Here is a 21,485-nt window from a genome sequence, read left to right on the forward strand (position 1 = left end):
TATCTCAACTTTAGACAAAGTTTTTTTTAATTTTAGATAGAGGAAGAGAAGGTAAAAAAATTCTGTCAGGACTTTATTTCTGCTTGTGACTGCAATGCTGACGTTTTATCTCACTTACTGTTCCTGGGACACCAGAAAAAGAATCAGAGGGAGCAATTGTCACCATGATAGAAAAGAACAAGAGAAAAACATTTTTCAGCCATTCTAATCCTTCCTATGGCCTCATAAAAATGTGTTTTTGTCTGTGTGCCCGTGGAAGAGAGGATCTAACCCTTCCATGCACACTATGAAATAAGATGTTTTGGCTAAAAATGGATTTTGAATACATTTTCTTTAATTTTTTTTATATTAATGTTACCTGAGCATTGGACGTTGATTCCAGGAAGCAGAGGCGATTGCCGAAGCCTTCCACTCCCATGCACATCTTAAGGTTTTCTTTTCGAAATGTAGCGCTGCATTGTAGGACCACCACATCCTCCTATAAATCAAACATAAGCAGAAATTATAAGTGGAGTAGAATTTGCTATAGCATCACATAGTCTATCAATACATAGTGCACCATAAACAAAAAGAAGACATCAGCTAAGTCCACCCTCATGGAATAGAGAGGGAGTCCAGAGTGGGCTTTGAGGGGAGGAAGCACCAGGCTTATCACTGAGGGTCTACACTGGTGGTTGCTATTAGTAGCAGTAATGTACACTGTTATTCATCAAGAGAAACAGAGGATGTAGCTTTATAATGATACCTTTTATTGCCTAAGGAGTTTAATATTACAAGCTTTTAAGACTGCCCATGCATCTTGATTTCATGTGGTATACCCATCCCAAATTTTTCCAGCAGCCAGTAAATGTATCATTTCAACTCTACATCTCTCTATTAAAGGTAATCTGTCAGAAGTGAAATGCAGGAGCTGATATTGCAAAATGTTTGCTCCAGGTCAGTGTGTCATCAAAAGGATAGGGATGACAGTCGTGGAAAACTCATCTTCAGAACCAGTCTATTAAGAGGTGTCTTTTGCAATGTCAGTCCATGGAAATCTCCCTGGTTTCCAGTAATGACCAGTTTATAATAAAATAAAATGTCTGCATCAGGTTTATCATCTGTTTTCTGGCCTTTTTAAAATGTATTGAGAAATGAAAAAATAATTTAGTTTAATAAGTAAGCACCTTGAATCTTCAGTTGTTGCAGAGACGAAGAATGGGCATAGGAGACCTGTGGCAGGGATATAGACTTTGGTGGCAGCATGATCATAATGGGGATTACTACTAATCCAGTACATTATACTGGTACGGCTCCATTCACAAGCATATCAGTGTTCATTATAATGTCTGCAATAACTGTCAGCACTTACGTTTGCACTCAGTGATAGAATTCCAGTCCAGTTTTCCTGCTAATCATGACCTATTTCATTACCTATAATGTTTTAACAATATAGTATTTTGAAGAAACCATTGTGTCTAATCCAACATATTCAAGGTCTGCCAATACCAATGCTCTCAAACTTTGGCTGAAAAAATATTCCCATAGACAAAACATAATTTATCAAACTGTTGGCCTATAGCAGCAAATCAGAGCCAAACCTATACTGGAAAAATGTATAAATAAACAAACATTTAGCACAGTGCACACCCATGACATTGGGTTTGCAGACTATTCTGAGTTTTCTAAGGATAGAGCACAGCAGTAGCCTTTTGTGACCTCCTCTCACTAATTGACTTTCCTTATGGCCCTGTCTGAACAGAGCAGGCTTTGTTTGGAATTTTATTTTTAACTAATCCACTTTAAAAAAAAAAGGAAAAAGAAAGATATAGAAAAGCAAAAATATATCTAAAAATCTATTTATTTATTTTGTATTTGTATAGAGTGCAGAGGGGTTAGAATCAATGGTTGCTGTTGATGTTTGTATCTCTGTTAGAGATAAATACTCCTCTTAATGTCCTGATCACCAATGTCACTGGGATTAAAAGTGAGGGTAAGTCCAAAATGTTTGGTTGCTGCCAGAACAGGAATAGAAGGGAAATCTTCCAATGGGGACACTTGTTCCTGTGACAACTGTGTAAAAGGGGATTCCCCGCCCATAGGAAATATAACCTAACACTTCCCCTTGAGTATACAGGACAGGAAGTGAAGGGAAATCTTCTCACTGAGACAAATAAAGAGAAAAATAAAGTGGAGGGAATGAGCATTGAACAGCATATAGGTTGCTGGTACTAAATAACATAACGATGAGCTTGCACTTTAAAATGCAATTCCTACCACCATAACCACAGTAATGACTCCTTTACCTTGTTAGTCATTAGAGAAGGGTCCCTTTAATTGGTGGCCAGTGGAAAAGGGCCCTATTACATTGGTAGTCAGCTGGAGAAGGGCCCCCTTTATACTCAACATTAGTGGAAAATATCACCCGTATCACTGGGTGTCAATGGGCAGAATACCCATTACATTGGCAGTCTGTGGGCAGAATTACCCTTACATTGGTGGTCTGTGGGCAAAATGCCCTTTACATTGGTGGCCAGTGGGATGAATGTCCCTTACATCAGTTGCCAGTTGACAGAATGCCTCCTGACAACTAAAAATAGAATTTGTGTCAGTTGTTACTTACTCTAGAGACAAGAGGAGAGACCCCAGTGGTCCAGTGACACTGGTTATGCTAAGTAAAGGTTGTGTCAGAACTATTCAGGCACTGTCAAGCAGGAGATCAATTTGCCCCTGCTCACAGAACCCCAAGCAAGCTCTGGAAGAACCCTAGGGTTCACCTCAACCCCAAATGAAAAAAGGTATACTCAGGCTGTATAGAAAATATTTCCAAATATATAAGGTAATATTTTAGCATATTGTCATGAAGGTCAATTAAATTCTTTAAAAGATCCAATTATTAAAAACGTGGTTTAAATGAGCCCTGCTTTTTTGGAGAGTAGCATGATGCCTCCTGTGGAATGGCATCTCCTTTTTGGGTCTATGTATGTGAAAGTGTAAAAACACAAAACCAACCAGAATCATTTTCTAATTCTGAACTCTGCACTGAAAAACAATTACAGTTGGAAGCAGATTGGCGCTGATGGTGGCTTAATCCACATTATATGAACAATTTTAAAACATAAAACCTCTTGTGACAATACAGGCTACCTTGATCGATAACGTTCTAGGTTCTAGAGAGTGAAGGTGGAAATCCTAGAGGTAAGGAAAATTGTGTTACCTGTAGCTGCAACATGTCAGCCATTGGTAGAAGCAGGAACATGTAGAGTTCAATGACACAGTTTTTTTTAAATGGATTCCAACTGAACAGCTCACTTGTTCTCTGAACATTTGGCTCCAGCTCTCTCAGCTCGACTTCCCTGAATTTCCTGTCCAGTACAAGATCACAAGGGGACAGCACAGTCTCCAGCAGCTGTCTATATACTAGCTTAGAGAAGAGAGAAGGGGGAAGGGAGGGGGGGGAGCAGGGAAGTGGCTTGCCCTGTTGTGCCTGTGTGTTTTTAGACACACACACATCCCTTACTAGCACACACAAGGGTGGCTCCATAGGACCCTGCAAGGGAAAGGAGCCAACTTAAAACAGGAGATCAGGGCCAGTGCTCAGGGGACCAGCTGATTCTGCAGGAAGATAAGACTCCTAAACATCAAGAAGCAGCATGCATTGTAAGTGATTTAATCAGCATTTGTAAATAGCTTAAAAACCTTCAGACTAATACCACCGTAAAGCTTAATGCTGTTTCTACTTCATTCATTTTGTGGAACTGTGCTTTCTGCGCCTCTTCTTTATTATTATTATTATACATGATTTATATAGCGCCAACAGTTTGTGCAGCGCTTTACAATAAGGAAGACATTACAATCACAATACAATTCAAGACAAGATGGTGAGGAGGGCCCTGCCCCCGAGGTCTTACAATCTAAAAGGGAGGGGGAAGTGATACATGAGGAGGTAGTGGAGGAGTGGGGATGAGAACGTGATGGCTGAGTAGTTAGGTTGAGGTGAGATAGGCTTCCCTGAAGAGATGAGTCTTTAGGGAATGCCTAAAGGTAGTCAAGGTGGGAGATAGACGGACAGGTTGGGGTAAAGAGTTCCAGAGGATGGGAGAGACTCTACAGACGTCCTGGAGGCGAGCATGGGAGGAGTTGACAAGGGAGCTAGAAAGCAGGTGCGGAGGAGACGGTTAGGGTGATACTTTGAGACAAGGTTTGAGATATAGCCGGGGGCAGAGTTGTGGATGGCTTTGTAAGTGATTGTTAATATTTAGAATTTTATCCTTTGGGCTATTGGAAGCCAGTGCAGGGATTGACAGAGGGGGGACCAAGACGCTGAGCGGTTGGTCAGGTGGAGGAATCTGGCAGCTGCATTCATGATAGACTGAAGGGGGGATATCCTGTGTAGTGGAAGGCCAATGAGGAGGCAGTTGCAATAGTCAAGACGAGATATAACAGGCTAGGGGATGAGTCATTTTTTCTTTGGTGAGGAAGGGGCGTATTTTGGAGATGTTATGAAGGTGAATACCGCAGGATCTGGATAGTAATTGGATGTGGGGAAGAAAGGTGAGATCAGAGTCAAGGATGACACCTAGCACCTTGGCATGGGAGGAGGGTTGGATAGTTGTGTTAATCTCAAGAGAAAAGACGGGAGAAGGTGCACGGGCAGGAGGAAATATCAAGAGCTCAGTTTTTGAAAGGTTGAGTTTTAAGAAGTGTTGCTGCGACATCCAGACGGATATGTCAGTTAGTAGATTAGTGACACGCAAGGACACTGAGGGGGAGAGTTGTGGAGTAGAAAGATATATTTGAGTGTCATCGGCAGTGGTGTATTTAGGTAGGGCACCGGGCCGGTACATCTGCCGCCCTGCCGGAATCTGCCGCTCGAGGCAAACGCCTTGTTTGCGTCGCGGCAGATACGCCCCTGGTCATCGGCATAGAGATGGTATTGGAAGCCTCAAGCCATGTGAGGTTACTAATTGACCAAGAGAGGAGGTGTAGATAGAGAAGAGAAGGGGTCCAAGGACAGAGCCTTGGGGGACCCCTACAGAAAGAGGAAGAGGAGGGGAGGAGTTATAGTTGTAGGTGACGCTAAAGGAGCGCTTAGATAGGTAGGCGGAGAACCATGAAAGAGCAGAGACTTGTAGCCCAAGTGACCAGAGTTTTTTGAGGAGAAGCAGGTGGTCAACAGTGTCAAAAGCAGCAGAAAGGTCTAATAGCAAGAGTAAGGAGTAGTGGCCATTGTTTTTTGCTGTTAGTAAGTCATTAGTGAGTTTTAGGAGGGCGGTTTCAGTGGAGTGTAGGGGGCAAAAGCCAGATTTTCTGCTGCTTCTTGATCACTACCCCTAATCAGTTTTCATTTTAATTTCTGTCCTGGTTAAAAAAATTATGTGCTTTAAGTTAGTTGCTATGGGCAATTACATGTTTTCCTCTAGTTGTCATACCCAGTACATAGTAAGACAAAATAGGAAAATAATGAATATGTTACATTAGTGGCAAATTCAGAACAATAGAATGGACACATGAAGAGAGATTATTGCAGATTTGCTGATAGAAGATGTTTCACAAAGTAGTTCTCCATATGTCTCTCTAAAATGAATCAGGCCTGTACTGCTATCTAAGCAGGATTATATTTATACACTTCTATCATTTTGTCTATCACCCTATCACATATACACACGCATTCCACTGTACCATGAGGCGACACATTTACAAGTGCTGTCATATTCTGCCTGGTCACACCACAAAGAAAGCAACCAATCAAAATCAAAATTTTAGGGGTTGGGAAAATACATATATTTACTGTACTTTTTTGCCAAAGTGTGCCAATTTGGTAAAATGTATTCTGGTCAATAACAAAAGTAAAATAAAGGCATTTTTGGTGTTTGTTTACAGGTGTAATGAGCTTTAAGTGACTCCTAAAGCTCACAAGAGTCCCTTTCAAATATCCTAGAGCTGTTCTGGTGCTAAAAACAGTCCCTCATTAGCTCAGTCCAGCTGATTGGTTGCAGTGCACAGTTGCTCCAGATTCATTTTGCTTCAGTTTTGATAAATTCCCACCAATGTATTTTATAGAAAGAAAAAAAAACTGTGACAAAATAAACTAAAGCAAAAAATGGTGAAAGTACACAAATAGTGATCAAATACACAAAAAAATGGGAAAAAAAACCTAATATAAATAAGAATAAAAGCAAATTTTGATATAGCAGCTCAGTGAGCAAAATTGAGAGTGTCTGCTTTAACCAAAGGAATTACACTGAAATCGCTTTGCTCTACCCTTATCTCTTGATCTAAACCTGTCAACATGTAAATAGAATAGAGTTTTCTGCATAATCAAGAAATGAAACGGATAATAACAATGACAAAAAAGAAACACAGATAGCGAACATTGTAGTGACCCCTTACTTTGTTGGTCATTGTAAAAGTGACCCCTTAAATTGTTGGTCAGTGTAGAAGTGACCCCATAACATTGTTGGTCAGTGTAGAAGTGACCCCCTAGCATTGGTGATTAGTGTAGAAGTGACCCCTTACATTAGTGGCCAGTATAGAAGTGACCCCCTAACATTGGTGGTCAGTGTAGAAATGGCCCCTTACATTAGTAGTCAGTGTAGAAGTGACCCCTAGCATTGGTGATCAGTGTAGAAGTGACCCCCTTACATTAATGGTTAGTGTAGAATTGACCCCCTAACATTGGTGATTAGTGTAGAAGTGACCCCTTACATTAGTGGCCAGTATAGAAGTGACCCCCTAACATTGGTGGTCAGTGTAGAAATGACCCCTTACATTAGTAGTCAGTGTAGAAGTGACCCCTACCATTGGTGATCGTGTAGAAGTGATCTCCTAGCATTGGTTATCAGTGTAGAAATGATCCCTTACATTAGTGGTCAGAGTAGAAGTGACCTCCTAACATTGGTGAACAGTGAAGAAGTGACCCCTTACATTAGTGGTCAGTGTAGAAGTGACCCCCTAACATTGGTGGTCAGTGTAGAAGTGACCCCCTTAGCATTGGTGGTCAGTGTAGAAATGACCCCTTAACATTGGTGGTCAGTGTAGAAGTGACCCTCTAGCATTGGTGATTGCTGATCAGTGTAGAAGTGACCCTGTAACATTGGTGGTCAGTGTAGAAATGACCCCCTAACATTGGTGGTCAGTGTAGACGTGACCCCCTAGCATTGGTGATCAGTGTAGAAGTGACCCTGTAACATTGGTGGTCAGTGTAGAAGTGACCTCTCACGTTGGTGGTCAGTGTAGAAGTGACCCCTCTCAATGGTGGTCAGTATAGGCAGGAGATCAATTTTCCTCTACTCTGTTCAGAAGGAACCTCTTACATTTGTAGTCAGTTCGAAGCTGACTCCTTACATGGGTAGTCTCTGGTCAGTGTAGAAGTGACCCCATAAATTGTTGGTCAGTGTAGAAATGACCACCTAACACTGGTGATCAGTGTAGACGTGACCCCTCACAATGGCGGTCAGTGTCAGCAGGAGATACATTTTTCGCTACTCTCTTCTGAAGGAACCTCTAGCAACCTCTGACGGAACCCTGTTTAAGAAAGGTTCTCTAAAGCTTACATGATAATCTAATTATTACAACTGGATTTTATAGTAGACCTAAACCCTAACTGGATTTAGTGTGCTGATACACTGTGTTTAAATAATGGTTTGTTTTCAGTTAACTGTTAGACCCCCATTCCAGTCCACTGGTCATCCCATTGTCTGCTCCTGGCTCTCTTTTCTCTCAGTCACGGCTTGCGTCCTGGCTTCCTTTTACATTTGATTACCCCCTACTTCGGCCAGGTTCAGAAGACCTGACATGGCGGACCTGATCGTGGCGGATCGAGGGTAACCTGATGTAAACAAACAAACAAATATCTGTTTACAGCCGACTCCCCATAGACCAACATGAGTCCAGTCATTTTTCCTCCGTCGCAAGACTATGCGGTTTGGATCTCACAATGGTGATATCCATTCCGAACTTCTCCGTTCAGCAGGGAATCAGTGCGCGAATCCCCTGCTGATCGGAACTGAAGGCATATGTGTGAAAGAGGCCTAATTTATCTTGTCTTGCAGTCCAGTACCACTGCTGATCTCTTGTAGCCTCTTTCAGCCACTTCCTATCTAAACCCACCCTTTCCATTGTCAGCTGCACATTATTGTTCTAGACTGGCTTCCTAATACTGACACAAGAGGACTGTGCCTTCGCAATGTGTGTCGGCATGGCCGCCTGTAGTCTTCACCATGTGTAATGGACATGAATAGTTTTACACAATATAACCATAAAGTAGCAGACTCCATAAGCTACATGTAATGCCAGCAAAAGAAAGTTTATGACAGTGTCCACCAAGAAAGTCCAAACTGCATGCTGAAATGTATCGCACAGAGAGGTTTAGGAATAAAAAAACAGAATAGGCCTGTAGACGATTATTTACCATCTTGCTAGTTAACAGAATGTGACATATAAAGCAGCCAACCGCTACTCTCCCCTGGTATGGGATGGGATGGGTTATTGGGTTGATGCCTCTATGAGACTGACTTTAGGGTCTTCATGTACTTAGCGGACTAATGTAAAATAGCATGTACATCTCTGTTTTCTCTATTGCTACAGTAGACTGTGCCCATCTCTGGCCCTGCACCGCTCTCCCCCTGCACAGGCCACTAGGATATTTTAGGTCTGCACCTGTTCCTGGTTTTACTGTGACCTGCACTCAGCAAATACGCAGCATTCCTGCAATCCCCACACACGCTCATAGGCAAATGGCCACACAGCCAGTGCTGCGGGCCTGCACACATCACACCCACTGACGTATCTCGAGAGAGATCAGCCGTGTTAATTTACATGATCCATAACGCTGGATTGATTTATGAAATCCAGAGCAAAGCAAAAATAGAGCTATCACCCTTGTCAGCCAATCAGGTTATAGCTTTCATTCTCAGGACGCACTAAACAAATAAATACTCGGGATCTGAAAAAAGAACGTTCATTTTTTTGTAAGCAACAGTTACACTTTTTTCTTCAGATGTCAAAAACCAGGCTGGCAGATTCTGATTGGCCGCTTAAAGTCTCTGCTGCAGTTTTAATAAACCAACCTTATTTTTCACTATTAAATTCAGTTGTTCTCTATGGAATCGCTAATTGACTAATATTTCAGAGATCGGTTGCTGAGCAGTTGAGTTTCAGCAGCGTTTCATGTCGGCGACAAGATCCCCAGCGTCAGCCGTTCCTTATCTGTTCGTATAATTCACCTCTACTGGCTAAGCTAGGAATAGCTGAGAGCAACTTCTAGCAACCTAATTCTGTAGAATGCAGAAACAGAATGAAACAGCAGCAATCCCCTAGTGATGCTAGTGATGTAAGCGCTAGCCACAAAGCGCTAGCTTTATTACTCCGAACCCTTATAGTGTTCCTTTAAATTTTAATTTTCTATTGCACCTTGATGGAGAATAAAAAAAATCTTATGGTATTAAAATGTAATATGCAAATATGTCAAGAATAGTACTTGCTTATGCTTAAAAATGCTCAACTTCCAGAATCCTTTCTAATTGTTCACACTTGTACGCATAGTCTCCCTATGCTTCAAAAAGCACATGAGCTTTTCTTGAGCTCAGGCAGGCATTTTTGGCTCCATAGATTTCAATGGGTGAGTCTGTAAACGTGTGACATTTGTTTTCATGCCCTCTAGAACTGATTCCCATTGGCCCAAAGAAAATGCCTTTATCTTAAAACACATGCAAAAACGTGCGTCAAAAGCTTGTATATGCCTTAAAGTGGAAGTGAAGTGTTGATAATAAAAAATGCTGGCACACAGGTTTTTTTTTTTAATGACAGAAGAGACTGTGTTAAGGTTCCCATACACCTATCGATTATCGTTTGGAAATTGTCCACGAATGGTATTTCGAACGATAAGCGATCAGTTGATGGGAACCCAACTATTTTTTTTTACTGTGCTCCTGGCCTAATTTCATCGATTGGTCAGGCTGGAGAACTTTTTTCGAATCATAGGAAATTTGATGGATTAGTGGCACTTTCGTCTGAAAACAATCGCAACATGAACACTGCACATGTGCAAACGAAAATCCGTTCTGTCGATCGATGAAATTCGGTTAGTATTTCTAACTAACGGTAATCGAAATCGACATTTGTCTGTCCACGATGGGGTATTCGAGCGGAAATCAAAAGACGGTTCGATGAGGGCACAAGAACAATCGAATGATAATCACAAAGTGTATGGCCAGCTTATGTCTCTTCTGCCAAAAAAAAGTTACTACCAGCCCATGAGCCACACGCACAGCTCAGTGCACAGGCTCAGCAAGGTCTTGTGCCAAAAAGAAGTAACTCCCATGTGCATGTGTGGAATCATGCCAGCCTGGCCAATTAAGAGGCCATAAAAGCCACACAGGAAGAAGACAGGGAGAAGATGGAAGCAAAGACGACTAAGGGAAAAGTGGGCATCACAGTGCTGGAGGGGATTGCCTTTAAGGTAATATAGGAAATTAGGTCACCAGCACATCAGCTGGCCATTTCAGCACCCACTGCAGTTGCAAATAGGAAGACCTGGGTCTAGATTGCAATAGAATACCTTTAACGCCTATAAGGTACAGTAAGTCGGCCATAATGTGCTAACATGCTGTGCATACTGGAACACTATGGCATACGGCTCCAGAGGGCTTTCTCTCACCACTCTACTTTCATTTTAAGAAAGCACATATAGGCCCTTAAAACATGCTTAAAAATTCCCTGAAATATTCTCTGCTCAGGCTTAGAAATTAATATGTCCAGTAGTCAAACTTTTTGTCTTGGTACAATTCTTTTTTTTTTTGTTTAGCTCAATAGGTTTTTATTAAGATTATAGTACAGTGAGCAATGTATCAAAAAATATGTATTAGCGTAGCATATTAAACAAATTTTTAGGGTAAGACTCCATTTGTAAACAACATCGATACTTGTGAAGATGATTCTTTTGTCATTTGATTTAGAACAGTAAAAAATAAACCAATATTTGGTTTCAGTTCATTTATTTTACAAGCTGGTCCCCCTATTATTCTTATGAAGGCTGCCATTGCTAAGCTCTTTCCAAAAAATGCAAGGTGGCTGGCTATCTCTGGCTGTAGTACCTCCCGAGGTACTGATGCACTGAACACGGTACTGAACAGGTATGCCAATCAGGAATGTCGGAGTGCAGTCAGAGCTTAGAATCATCTGCTGTGAGACCAAGGGGTTGATACGCTCAAGGCAAATAGGCTGTTCACTTTAAAAGTGAATTTTCACTTAGCTTAGTGCAGGGCTGGACAAATCCCTGGAGCCAGGTCTCCAATGTCTATTACAGCTGTCACCTAACTTTTGAGGTTTTCTCTAGTTGTTGATAATGAAGGAACTCATCTAGAAGTTTCTTAAACTTATCTACGCTATCAGCGGACACCACTGCCTGTGGAAGCAAACTCCAAGTTTTTTCTACTCGCACAGTAAAAAAACCTCTTGCACGTTCTAAGATTAAATCCCCTATCTTCTAACCTCTTGTTGTTTCATCGTGTTCTCAATACTGTTCTCCGTGAAAACAACTTGTTTCGAATATTGTTGCCCCCATTGATGATTTTGAAGACTGCAATAAGGTCCCCTCTTAATTTCCTCCTTTCTAAGGAGAATAGGTTTAATTGTTGGAGGTGGTCTTCATAGCTCAGGTCTTCTATCCCTTCAATTCATTTTGTGGCCCTTCTTTGAACTCTCTCAAGCTCGAGGACATCCTTCCTGAGTGTTGGCGACCAAAATTGCACCGCATACTCAAGATGAGGCCGAACCAGTGGAAGTATTATTTTCTTATCCCTTGCTACAAACCCTCTGTTAATGCCTTTAGTAATATAACCCTAAAGTACTGAAGGCATTGGATCAGAATAAAAGCCAGGGGAATTTTCAGAAGAGGTGGTCAGCAATGGCAGCCTACATACACCTTCAGTGCAGGCTTCCTTTAAAGGCAGCATGTCAAAGTGCGCTTTGTCATACAGCCATTCGCTAACTGGAAAAAAAAAAACAGGAGGTCAGTGCCAAGTCCATGAATTCAGATCCATTAGATAACGTACTGGTAAATTCATCATCAGTCATTTGAAGCCACCATCTAAAGTGTCCAGACCCATGTCAACAGATTCTGACTCCACAAAACTTTCTGCTATGATGCTGGAAGCTGCAATGCGAATAGGCCAAGCAAAAGAAACGAGACCAAACAAAGGGCTAGAGTTACATTTAAAAAGATCTCTGGTCCAAACTAAAATGTTATAATGGCTCCTGATGACAAAGCTGTTTAGATTTCTAAGGCACCTTTTACATGGCATTCCAATCAGGTCAGCCTGTCAGTTTTTTTAGGAACCTGATCGGAACATCGTGTGAAAGGTGCCTTAGAAAGCTGAACAGCTCCGTCATCAGGAGTCATTATATCGTTTTTGTTTGAACCAGAGATCTTCTCAAAAGTGGCGTTTTGCTTGGACTTGTTTTATTTGGACATACGTGTTTCAAACATTTTTATACAAGGCTCGTAGTACAGGAGCAGAAACGAAAATAAATCACTTACAATGAATCAGCTGGTCCCCTGAGCACTGTCACTGATATCCTGTTTTATGGTGGCTCCTATCCCTTGCAGAGTCCTATAGAGCCACCCTTGTGTGTGCTGATAAGCTGTGCATGTCTCCACAAACACACAGGCACAGTAGGACAAGAAATCTCCCCCTCCTGACTCCTCCCTTCTCCAAACAAGTAGATGGACAGCTGCTGGGGACTGCTCTGTCTCTTGTGATCTTACACTGGAGAGGAAGTTCAGCGAAGCCAAGCTGAGAGAGTTGGAGCTGTTTAGAAACATGATGACTACAAGTACGTGGGGGGAAAAAATGTAAGAAATGGGCAATGTATATTTGATTGATCTGGATTGATTATTGATAAAAATTGAGGGTTTAATACTGCTAAATGCATAAACGTGCACTTCTCAAGTGTTTCAAGTTTTTTCAGGTCCTCCCATTAAAGTCTATGAGACCAAAATGTTCATTCTGCCTGAAAAGAATGTTGAGATTTGAACAGGGGCCATTGGCAACAATGGGATTCCTCTTGCTGAGCATTGTAGCACTTAGGAAATTGAGTGTTTACAAAATGTTTGGGTGTAATTGGGGCCTAACCCATAGTTTTCTACCTGCTTTGTGTTACTGCTTTTTTGAATGTTGCTACATTCTTTATTAAAACGTTCTATTCAAGCACACAACCCAGACAGGAAAGCTGCAGAGTTACCCACAGCACCAGATACCAGTTCTCATCTGTCCGTAGCTGCTAAAAGCTAAATTCAGCTCAGTAACTATACGACAATGCAGTGTGCTCTAAGCTTCTACCTATTATTAGTTTCTGAAAACATAGTTACATAGTAGATAAGATTGAGAAACTACACAGTCCCATTAAGTTCAAGCTGTTCAAAACGTAGCGTTTTTCTGTATTTTAGCACATTCGTTACACGTCCGCATGCGGCAGAGAATCTCATGCAACTATGTTTGTGCATTTTACTTGCCATGTTCAGGGAGCCATTAACAATAATGGCACCACAAGCATGCTTCATGCACTTTTGACCACTTTCACTTGTAATTGGGCCTTAAAAGCACAGGAAAAGCGCCAATACCGCTCATCATGGTAATAGGTCTTCAAACTTTCTGAGACAGAAAGGAGAGACACTAAACAATTTGGGGTGTAAAAATGATATATGGCACGGTATGTAGCTTGCACGACTTCATTGCTGGGCAGCAGGCTTAAAGGAGAACTATGAGGTGAGTGATTTTCACTGAAACTGTCACACGTCGGCTCAACAGATCGGGAAATGAGCGAACACATAACGTCGCTCGCTCACTTCTCGATCATCCCCCTGCAGAGAGCCGTGACTGTCACTCATGGCTCCCTGCAGGAATTCCCCCCTCCGATCCTCCAGCGCTGACTGGCGGAACGGACGGGGAGGGTACAGCTGGCTCTGCCTCTAGATAGGCAGAGCCAGCTGTCAATCATGCGGCTGGGTGGCTCTCGACAGTAATGTCGGGGTCCGTCTCGGCTACGTCGGTCTCAGTATACAGCGAGCTGTAGCTCGTGGTATACTGAGCTTTGGGTCACGGGAGGATGCTAGTTTGTGTCCTCCCGTGACCCTGAGAACTATGGGGAAAAACACTTACCCCATAGTTCTCCTTTAAGAACTAAGGAATTTTTGTGAATGCAACCCAACTTGGAGCTCTTTTCTTTGCCATTTCTTTGTTTTGTTGCATTTTGTAGAGAAAATAAAAGTTCTTCAGGTGTCCTTTCTGAGTCTGAGTCTAACAGGGTTATTTACAAAAGGGTGGAGCGTTTGGAGAAGGCAGGAGAAGTGAACAATCTAGGACAACATAGCTGATTTTGGAAAAATTCTCCAATTCAGCTCACTTTCCTGTTCAGCTATGTTGTCCCAGATTGTTCACTTCTCCTGCCTTCTCCAAACTCTTCCCCCTTTTGTGAATAACCATGTAAATGTCTTATGTGCTGCTTTACTTTCAAGCAGATAGTGTACCTGGCAGGTAAGTCAGTCATTTTATTCATTGCTATATGCTTCAGCTTTTGTCCTCTTATACTGTATATTAGAGTACCCTTATATACATTACAGTAGGACTTCACAGAACTGCTTTTGTGAGAAGGGGTAGTTCCACACATATTTCCCGCAGCTAAGACTTTTGCTTTTATTTAAATGTTAGACAGGTTTTAAATCCTATGTCACCTTTGCTGGCTGACAGGCTTGAATTCTAAATACATTTCTACATTGTTTATAAAAACCATCTTTGCCAGTCCCCTAATCTTATTTCTTTTATAATTTCCGATACAAAAATCTTTCCATTTTTTTATATTAATTAGAAGTTTCAGTTTAGGGTGATACCATTTATTTTATTTATTACTGAAAACCAGTGTGAAGGTTTTCTTACAGAGCTGGAGACTTCAACATCACCTTCATGTGGAAATATGCAGAATCCTGCCAACAGCAGACAGCATTTTATTGTGAAAAGATCTTCTAGCGTGACAGGATGACAGGTGACAGAGGTGATTTATGAGCCTAGACCTGGAGAGGCTCAGACTGTGCCTGCTGTTCAAGAGGTATACACAACCATGCTATTTTTGGGGAACAGACAACAATGAAAATGCATGCTATAAAATAAGGAAGAGCAATACACAAATGCATAACAAAAAATAACAGTAGTGATAACCGAAGAACCAAAAATGCGTATTTCTTCATGTTACGGGTTACAAAAAAAATGTACTACTTTAGTTACTGTAGGGTGGAGTGCAAAATGTTTGCTCTGCAAACATCTGATTTTTACATTTGCACTACATTATGGTCACTAGATGGAGCTGAGGAGCATAGGCAATCCCTATGCTCTTCAGCTCCACCTAGTGGAAACATAATGCGGTGCGATTGTAACAGTCAGATGTTCTCAGAGTGAACAGCTCTGCGAACATTTTATAAATACAATGCAGATATTCCATCGCAAACCTAACCAGTATGTCCCCTGTTGTCTCTCGGTGGGTGTTGTAGTGACAAGCAGATGGCGTCACCGAATACAACATAGAGTGTAAGTCACCAACACACCATGATAAAGTGGATGATGAAGTTTTTGGTATGCTGGTGAATTACTCTCTGCATTTTAGAAATACAACCTTATGTAAGGCATGCCTCATCTTTACAAATGTGTCAGCAAGAACTTGACAAGTTTTGAGATTTTCCATCGAAACCGTGAAAATGAACTCAAGGCAAAAAAAACTCCATTTAGTCAAGTTACATATTAAAAGAAAATCCTTAATTTTGTTTTATCATCAGAACACATAATTCATATACAAATGTTAAACCTGAAATCTGGGCATAAAAAACTGTTTAATATAAATATATTCCTCAATAACCACAAAGGATATAAATTCACTTTGTGTTCACAAAACACCTTTCCAACCCAAAATATCATATAAAATAGCAGTGGCATCAAACACAAGGGGGGTCACTCGCTCGGCACAGCGGCCATTCAGGAAGCATCTAGTTTTTTCTTTAACTAAATACTAGGCTTCTCTGATTGGATGGAGGAGTGGTGACGTTATGGCGTGACCCTTGGTCCAATTAGAGAATTCCTAGTATTCATTGATAAAAATACTAGGGTTTCTGTGACTGGACAAAGGGCAGTGATGTTAAGGCATCATCCCTGGTCCAATCAGAAAATGCCTAGTATTCATTGATAAAATGCTCCGTGAATGGCCAATGTGGCGAGCGAGGGAGTCTCTGTGCTTTAGCTGCATAAATCATGCTCATAGCTTTGTAAAGGAACAGTTGCCATCCCTGTTAAACCACAGGTTTTTTTTTTTTTATTCCCCCATACACACACCAATTAGATTTCCATAGACTAAAAGGTAACAATCCTATTGGCTGAAAAGAATTGCAAATGCTTTGGCAGGTCAGACAGACCATAGATATAGACATTTAATAATGTATTTAGTTGTTTGTTCAGCTACGCCAGCTCCTCTCCTTTTGATTCCATTATGCAAGCATGGGATATGATATTTTCCCAATTTAAAAAAATGCTCATTTACAACAGATTTCTGTTTACAAAGGTCTACAAAGGACCCGCTTCACAGCTGACAATGTAACGTTCATGAAGACTCAACATTCCTATGCGTCACCGGTCAGGAAACGTCAGCGGTTCACATTGGGCACAATGGATACTTCGAGAGCCTGTGCAGGCACAATTTGACAAATACAGAAAAGGCAGGAGGTAGGCAACTTTGGCGCTCCTGCGGTGTTGAAATTAAAAATCCCATCATGCCCGTCTCCAGGGGTCATGCCTGGGGCTGTTAGAGTCTTGCAGTGTCTGATAGGACCTGTAGTTCCACAACAGCTGGAGTTCCGAGGTTGCCTACCCCTGAGATAGGGAATACTATTTAGAAAATTAGGCATTCCACTGCCCTGCAATCTAAAATTCAGTTCAAATCAATTAGAATGTTATTGTACCGTGAATGTCATTGTGCAACATCATTACAAAGAAAAGAGGCAAGTCTGGAGAGCGTGCAGGAGCCCTCCCAGTCTGATAATCAAATATTCCCTAAAACTGCTCCGTCTCTACCTCCCAGCAGCTGAGGACCAATGTTACGTTCAGAGACGTTGCCATGGAAACCTTTCCGCATCTCAGACTCTCACATGATCAGCATTCTTCATTTGTTTTTTCTTTTTATCAATAACAAGATTTGGTTGTAACCGGCGGTAACTACCTTCTGTTTCCAAGGGCGATTCATAAGAAAATTGGGGATAAAAAACAACAGGACTAATGCCCATTAGGTGTTAGGTATTGTATGTTATGAAAATTTAAATCTTACCGATATGTTAATATTTTCACATCCTGTTTCTACATATAGTTTTATAACTATTGATACGTACGTGGAGGCGGCCATATTTGTTCATTACATACCCAGGCTCTGCTTTTTGTTTTTTAGTAGTATACTACGGTTGTACCTGACCAGGGGTGTCCCTTGATTATTCGCCACCTGAGGCGGAGGGGGTTTTGTGCTGCCGGTGTAAGTTACCGGGGAAGGGGGGTTGTGTGCTAGTGGTGAACCACTAGGAGGGTGCTAGCGGTGCATGTTACGGGGAGCTTGCAGGGGGCCAAGCTCACTGGCATCAGTGGTTGCCATAAGCTGGGCAGGACACTGGCCAAAAGAATCACACCCCACTCGTGGCAATCAGTGATGTCACAGGCAGGGCCAGATTCCTCACAGGCAAGGCCAGGTTAGTAGAAAACAACTACCTGCCCGGCGCGCCCGGAACTGCATGTCCTGGGCATCGGGAGATAGGAATTCCACACCCCTGCTGCCCCAAGGCCGGGCCTTGGTTGGCCCTGTGGGAAATCCGGTCCTGGTCACAAGTTGCCATGGGCTGGACGGGATGCTGGCCAGAGCGTCCCCCTCAGCTCCTGGCAACCAGTGACATCACTGGTTGCCACAAGGTGGGCGGGATGCCAGCCAAAGCGTCAGAGGTTGCCAAGAGCTCTTAGCAACCTGGGATGCTACGGCCAGAAAGGGGGCAGCAGATGTGCCCCCCATGTGTCCCAAAGAGATCCCATCTAATGCAACAGTCTCAGGCTGCCTCATCAGACAGCCCTGCACTACTGTCATTAGAGACAGCCCTGCACTACTGTCAATAATCTTTACAACGCGAGTCTAGGAGTCGGTCAACTAGATGAATACAATGCCCTCCCTCCCTGTGTGGCTGATAGCTCAAATTTTGCTAAAGTGTTCCCTTCTGGGTGATGAATGTATATTGTAGGGATTGTAACAAACTTTGTTGCATATTCCTACCTGTTTCTGTTCTGAAGAAAAAGCGATTTGTTTGCCCATGTCCTTCCCAGACTGATGCTTGAATGGGAGGATCTGGGTTCATAATACCCACTTGGTTCACTTTCAGTGTTCTAATGAAGAAAGTGGCAGCGTCTGCATCCCTTTAGAGGTAGTTAACCCTTAGGGAGTATCTCATCAAAAAAGGACATTTCTATTGCAGGGGATGTCTAAAATGTTACTTGTATCTTACTGTCGAGAAAGTCAGTGAGACAATCACCGAAGCAGGACGTGATAGTTCCTGTAAATGAACGGTGTACCGGTCCCCTGCGCGTTGTCATATTGCATTACAGTTTTTGAACCATTCTAGAAAATGATAGCAGCTTCAGCTTGAAATAGAAAGATTGTTTTTAATATTAGATTACAAAAGTGGAGCTTTTCTTTAAAGCAGAACTTTGCCGCATCTAGAGTGGGAGTCTTTTGCTATAATGAGCGAGTACGCACAGAATACCTCCTGGAGTCTTCTCTAGTGATGGGAGGTTGGTGTCCAAGCTCCCCCCCCCACACCCGATTGCTCACATTTTTTTCTGGTCTTTGGGGTCCCATGTCTTCCATGTTTGCCACTAGGCATCCACTGATTATGTAAACTCCTGCACATGATCACGTGGGGTTACACAAACCCCAGCACCCAACTGCGTTTCCAGCATCTCATGGATGCCAGGAATCAGCCGGGGGTATACACAGCAATACACAGGAGCTGAAATTACACTATAACTTTTTTTATGGTTCGATTTAAAAGGGAAAATATAAAGACATTTGTAAAGTGCATGCGATATCTCTAACATGATCTCTACATAGGTTTAACTTTATAAAATAGATTCCAGGCCTAAATTTCAGGTATTGAATGTGGTCACTAAAACGCCAAGTCAGCACTGATCCAAAATGGGCTGTAACAGTCCAGCCACTGATTCCTGAAATATATTCCTGGGCTAAACAGAAGCCAAGAAGTCATCATAATGGCATGTATAGCACCCACATTCTGCCTTTTTCTAAGGCAGGTCTGAAACTAAAAGCAAGATACTGATTGGATAACACATACAGTTTTAATGCAGTTTTACAGAATAAAACTGCAATGCACTTATCCAATAAGGTACAATCTCACACATTAATTATATATATGTATTTATCATGAATAGATGTTTGAGAAAGTGATTGTTCAGTGGTTAGGGTGAGGTGGGATAGGCTTCCCTGAAGAGATGAGTCTTAAGGGATCGCCTAAAGGCAGTCAGTGTGGGAGATAGACGGACAGGTTGGGGTAGAGAGTTCCATAGAATGGGAGACACTCTAGTGAAGTCTTGGAGGCGAGCATGGGAGGAGTTGATGACGGAGCTGGAAAGCAGGAGGTCTTGTGAAGAGCGGAGGGGACGCTTAGGGTAATACTTTGAGACCAGGTTGGAGATAAAGCCGGGGCCAGAGTTGTGGATGGCTTTGTACGCAGTTGTTAATATTTTGAATTTTATCCTTTGGGCGATTGGAAGCCAGTGCATAGATGAGCCCTAATTGCTTGCTGTGGGTTATTGCACAGCGCTGTAGTCCAACAGAATAAATCCACAAGCGTTTCCTTTCCAACAGAATGTTGTAACAATATAACTAAGGGATTCATTCGCTAACATGCATGAAAACAATAGCAGCCGGGATCTGGCTTTTATATGCAAATAGAAAAAACCTGTACATTTTCTTTTATCCTTGCATTTGTGTATTTTTACTTTATCAGTAGCAACCTAAAAGCAACCTGACTATTTATAACTGATTTGACATTCGCAAGTGGTACAACAAGTAAAACAGATTTTTCAGTCATTTGTGAAGATATTGTAGATGCTTCAGGGTTTGTATTCAGAGTTAATGAGCTTAGATTATATAGAGGACCCCTGTTCTGGACTCTGCTTGCACAGTACAGAGGCTGCTCTACAATAAGTCATAAGGAGGCCCCTCGTTCTCTCTATGTGCTGAAAATAATTTAGGCCACATCTTCACTCCTTTTCTCTCAGGCTTCACTTGTCTTTTTTTAGATCAGGTGAAACATCTCTTCTGCTGACAGCGTGAGGGATTGTAAACAGGGGCCTGGCGTTAATACGTGGACCTGGGCCTGACTTTAAAACCTTGGGCACATCAAAGAACATATACAACAGATAAGGATGGATCTAGATCAGGAGTAGGCAACCAAGGCACTCCAGCTGTTGTGGAACTTCTAGTCACATTGAAACACTTTAAGCTCTCATTCACACGAGTAACAGCCGGCCCATACAGATCCGTACTGCATGCACGGCCATATCCGGCCGCACCCGGGCGGGACGGACAGGTACTGCGTGTAATTTGTACAATGCAGCCTGTTCTTCGCTATTGGAGTATGCGGCCCTACGCTCACCCGACCTGCACGTCCATGCGGGTGCGAGTGTCCCTGCTCGGACGTAGACAAGATCCATCCTGTCAGCGTACGAGTACGGACACCAGCACGGACATGCAGTTCGGGTGAGCGTACAGGCGCGTACTGTGCGTGCCGGCTGTTAGGCATCATTCACACACAACGCAAGAGCAAAATTGTATATTGCGTATATACGCGCGTACTATATGCAATCCTAGCATGCATCATTCGTAATAGAAATTTTAATGAACTGTACGAGCTTACATGCGTATACGCACGCACGCAAACACATGTATGCGTGTAAAATACACAGAAATACACTGCCCGGACGCATCTCAGTTACATTCTGTTTTTACGCTACGCAAATATACAGCTCCATACACAGCTATGTGTATGGAGCCATTTAATTGCATATACTGCATATGGGACAACATGCACGTACACACATATACGCGCGGCAGTGTAAATGAAGGCTAAGACTAACAGCCACAGGCATGACTCCCATAGACAGGTAGATGATGGGATATACCAGGGTTGCCTACACCTGAACAAGTCATTTGTACAACTGGTTCCAGGCATGGCCAGCATTAGATGCTTCAATAATGAACCCAGTCAACCATTTGAAACCAAGACATGTAGCACTTTGGTTGAATTTGATTGGATGACCGTTTACTGATCAAATACAAATGGATTTTATTTGCAGTGGGCTCCAGGGCAGTGCCTTCGTTCAATGTTCCTTCTAGGGGAATACAGGTACCAATGCAGAAAG

At 42.3% G+C, this 21,485-nt stretch overlaps 1 protein-coding gene across 1 annotated transcript in view; it reads right to left on the minus strand.

Moving 5' to 3' along the window:
- The window catches only part of RYR1 (ryanodine receptor 1), a 178,615-nt gene that overhangs the window by 150,687 nt on the left and 6,443 nt on the right, over positions 1-21,485 (minus strand). The window contains exon 2 of the mRNA XM_018555990.1: positions 359-478. Within this exon, the coding sequence (XP_018411492.1) occupies positions 359-478 (120 nt within the window). The remainder of the gene's footprint in view (positions 1-358; positions 479-21,485) is intronic.

This window comes from Nanorana parkeri, unplaced genomic scaffold, assembly GCF_000935625.1.
Source record: "Nanorana parkeri isolate BGI_ZX_2015 unplaced genomic scaffold, ASM93562v1 scaffold221, whole genome shotgun sequence".
NCBI classification, from domain to species: Eukaryota; Metazoa; Chordata; class Amphibia; order Anura; family Dicroglossidae; genus Nanorana; species Nanorana parkeri.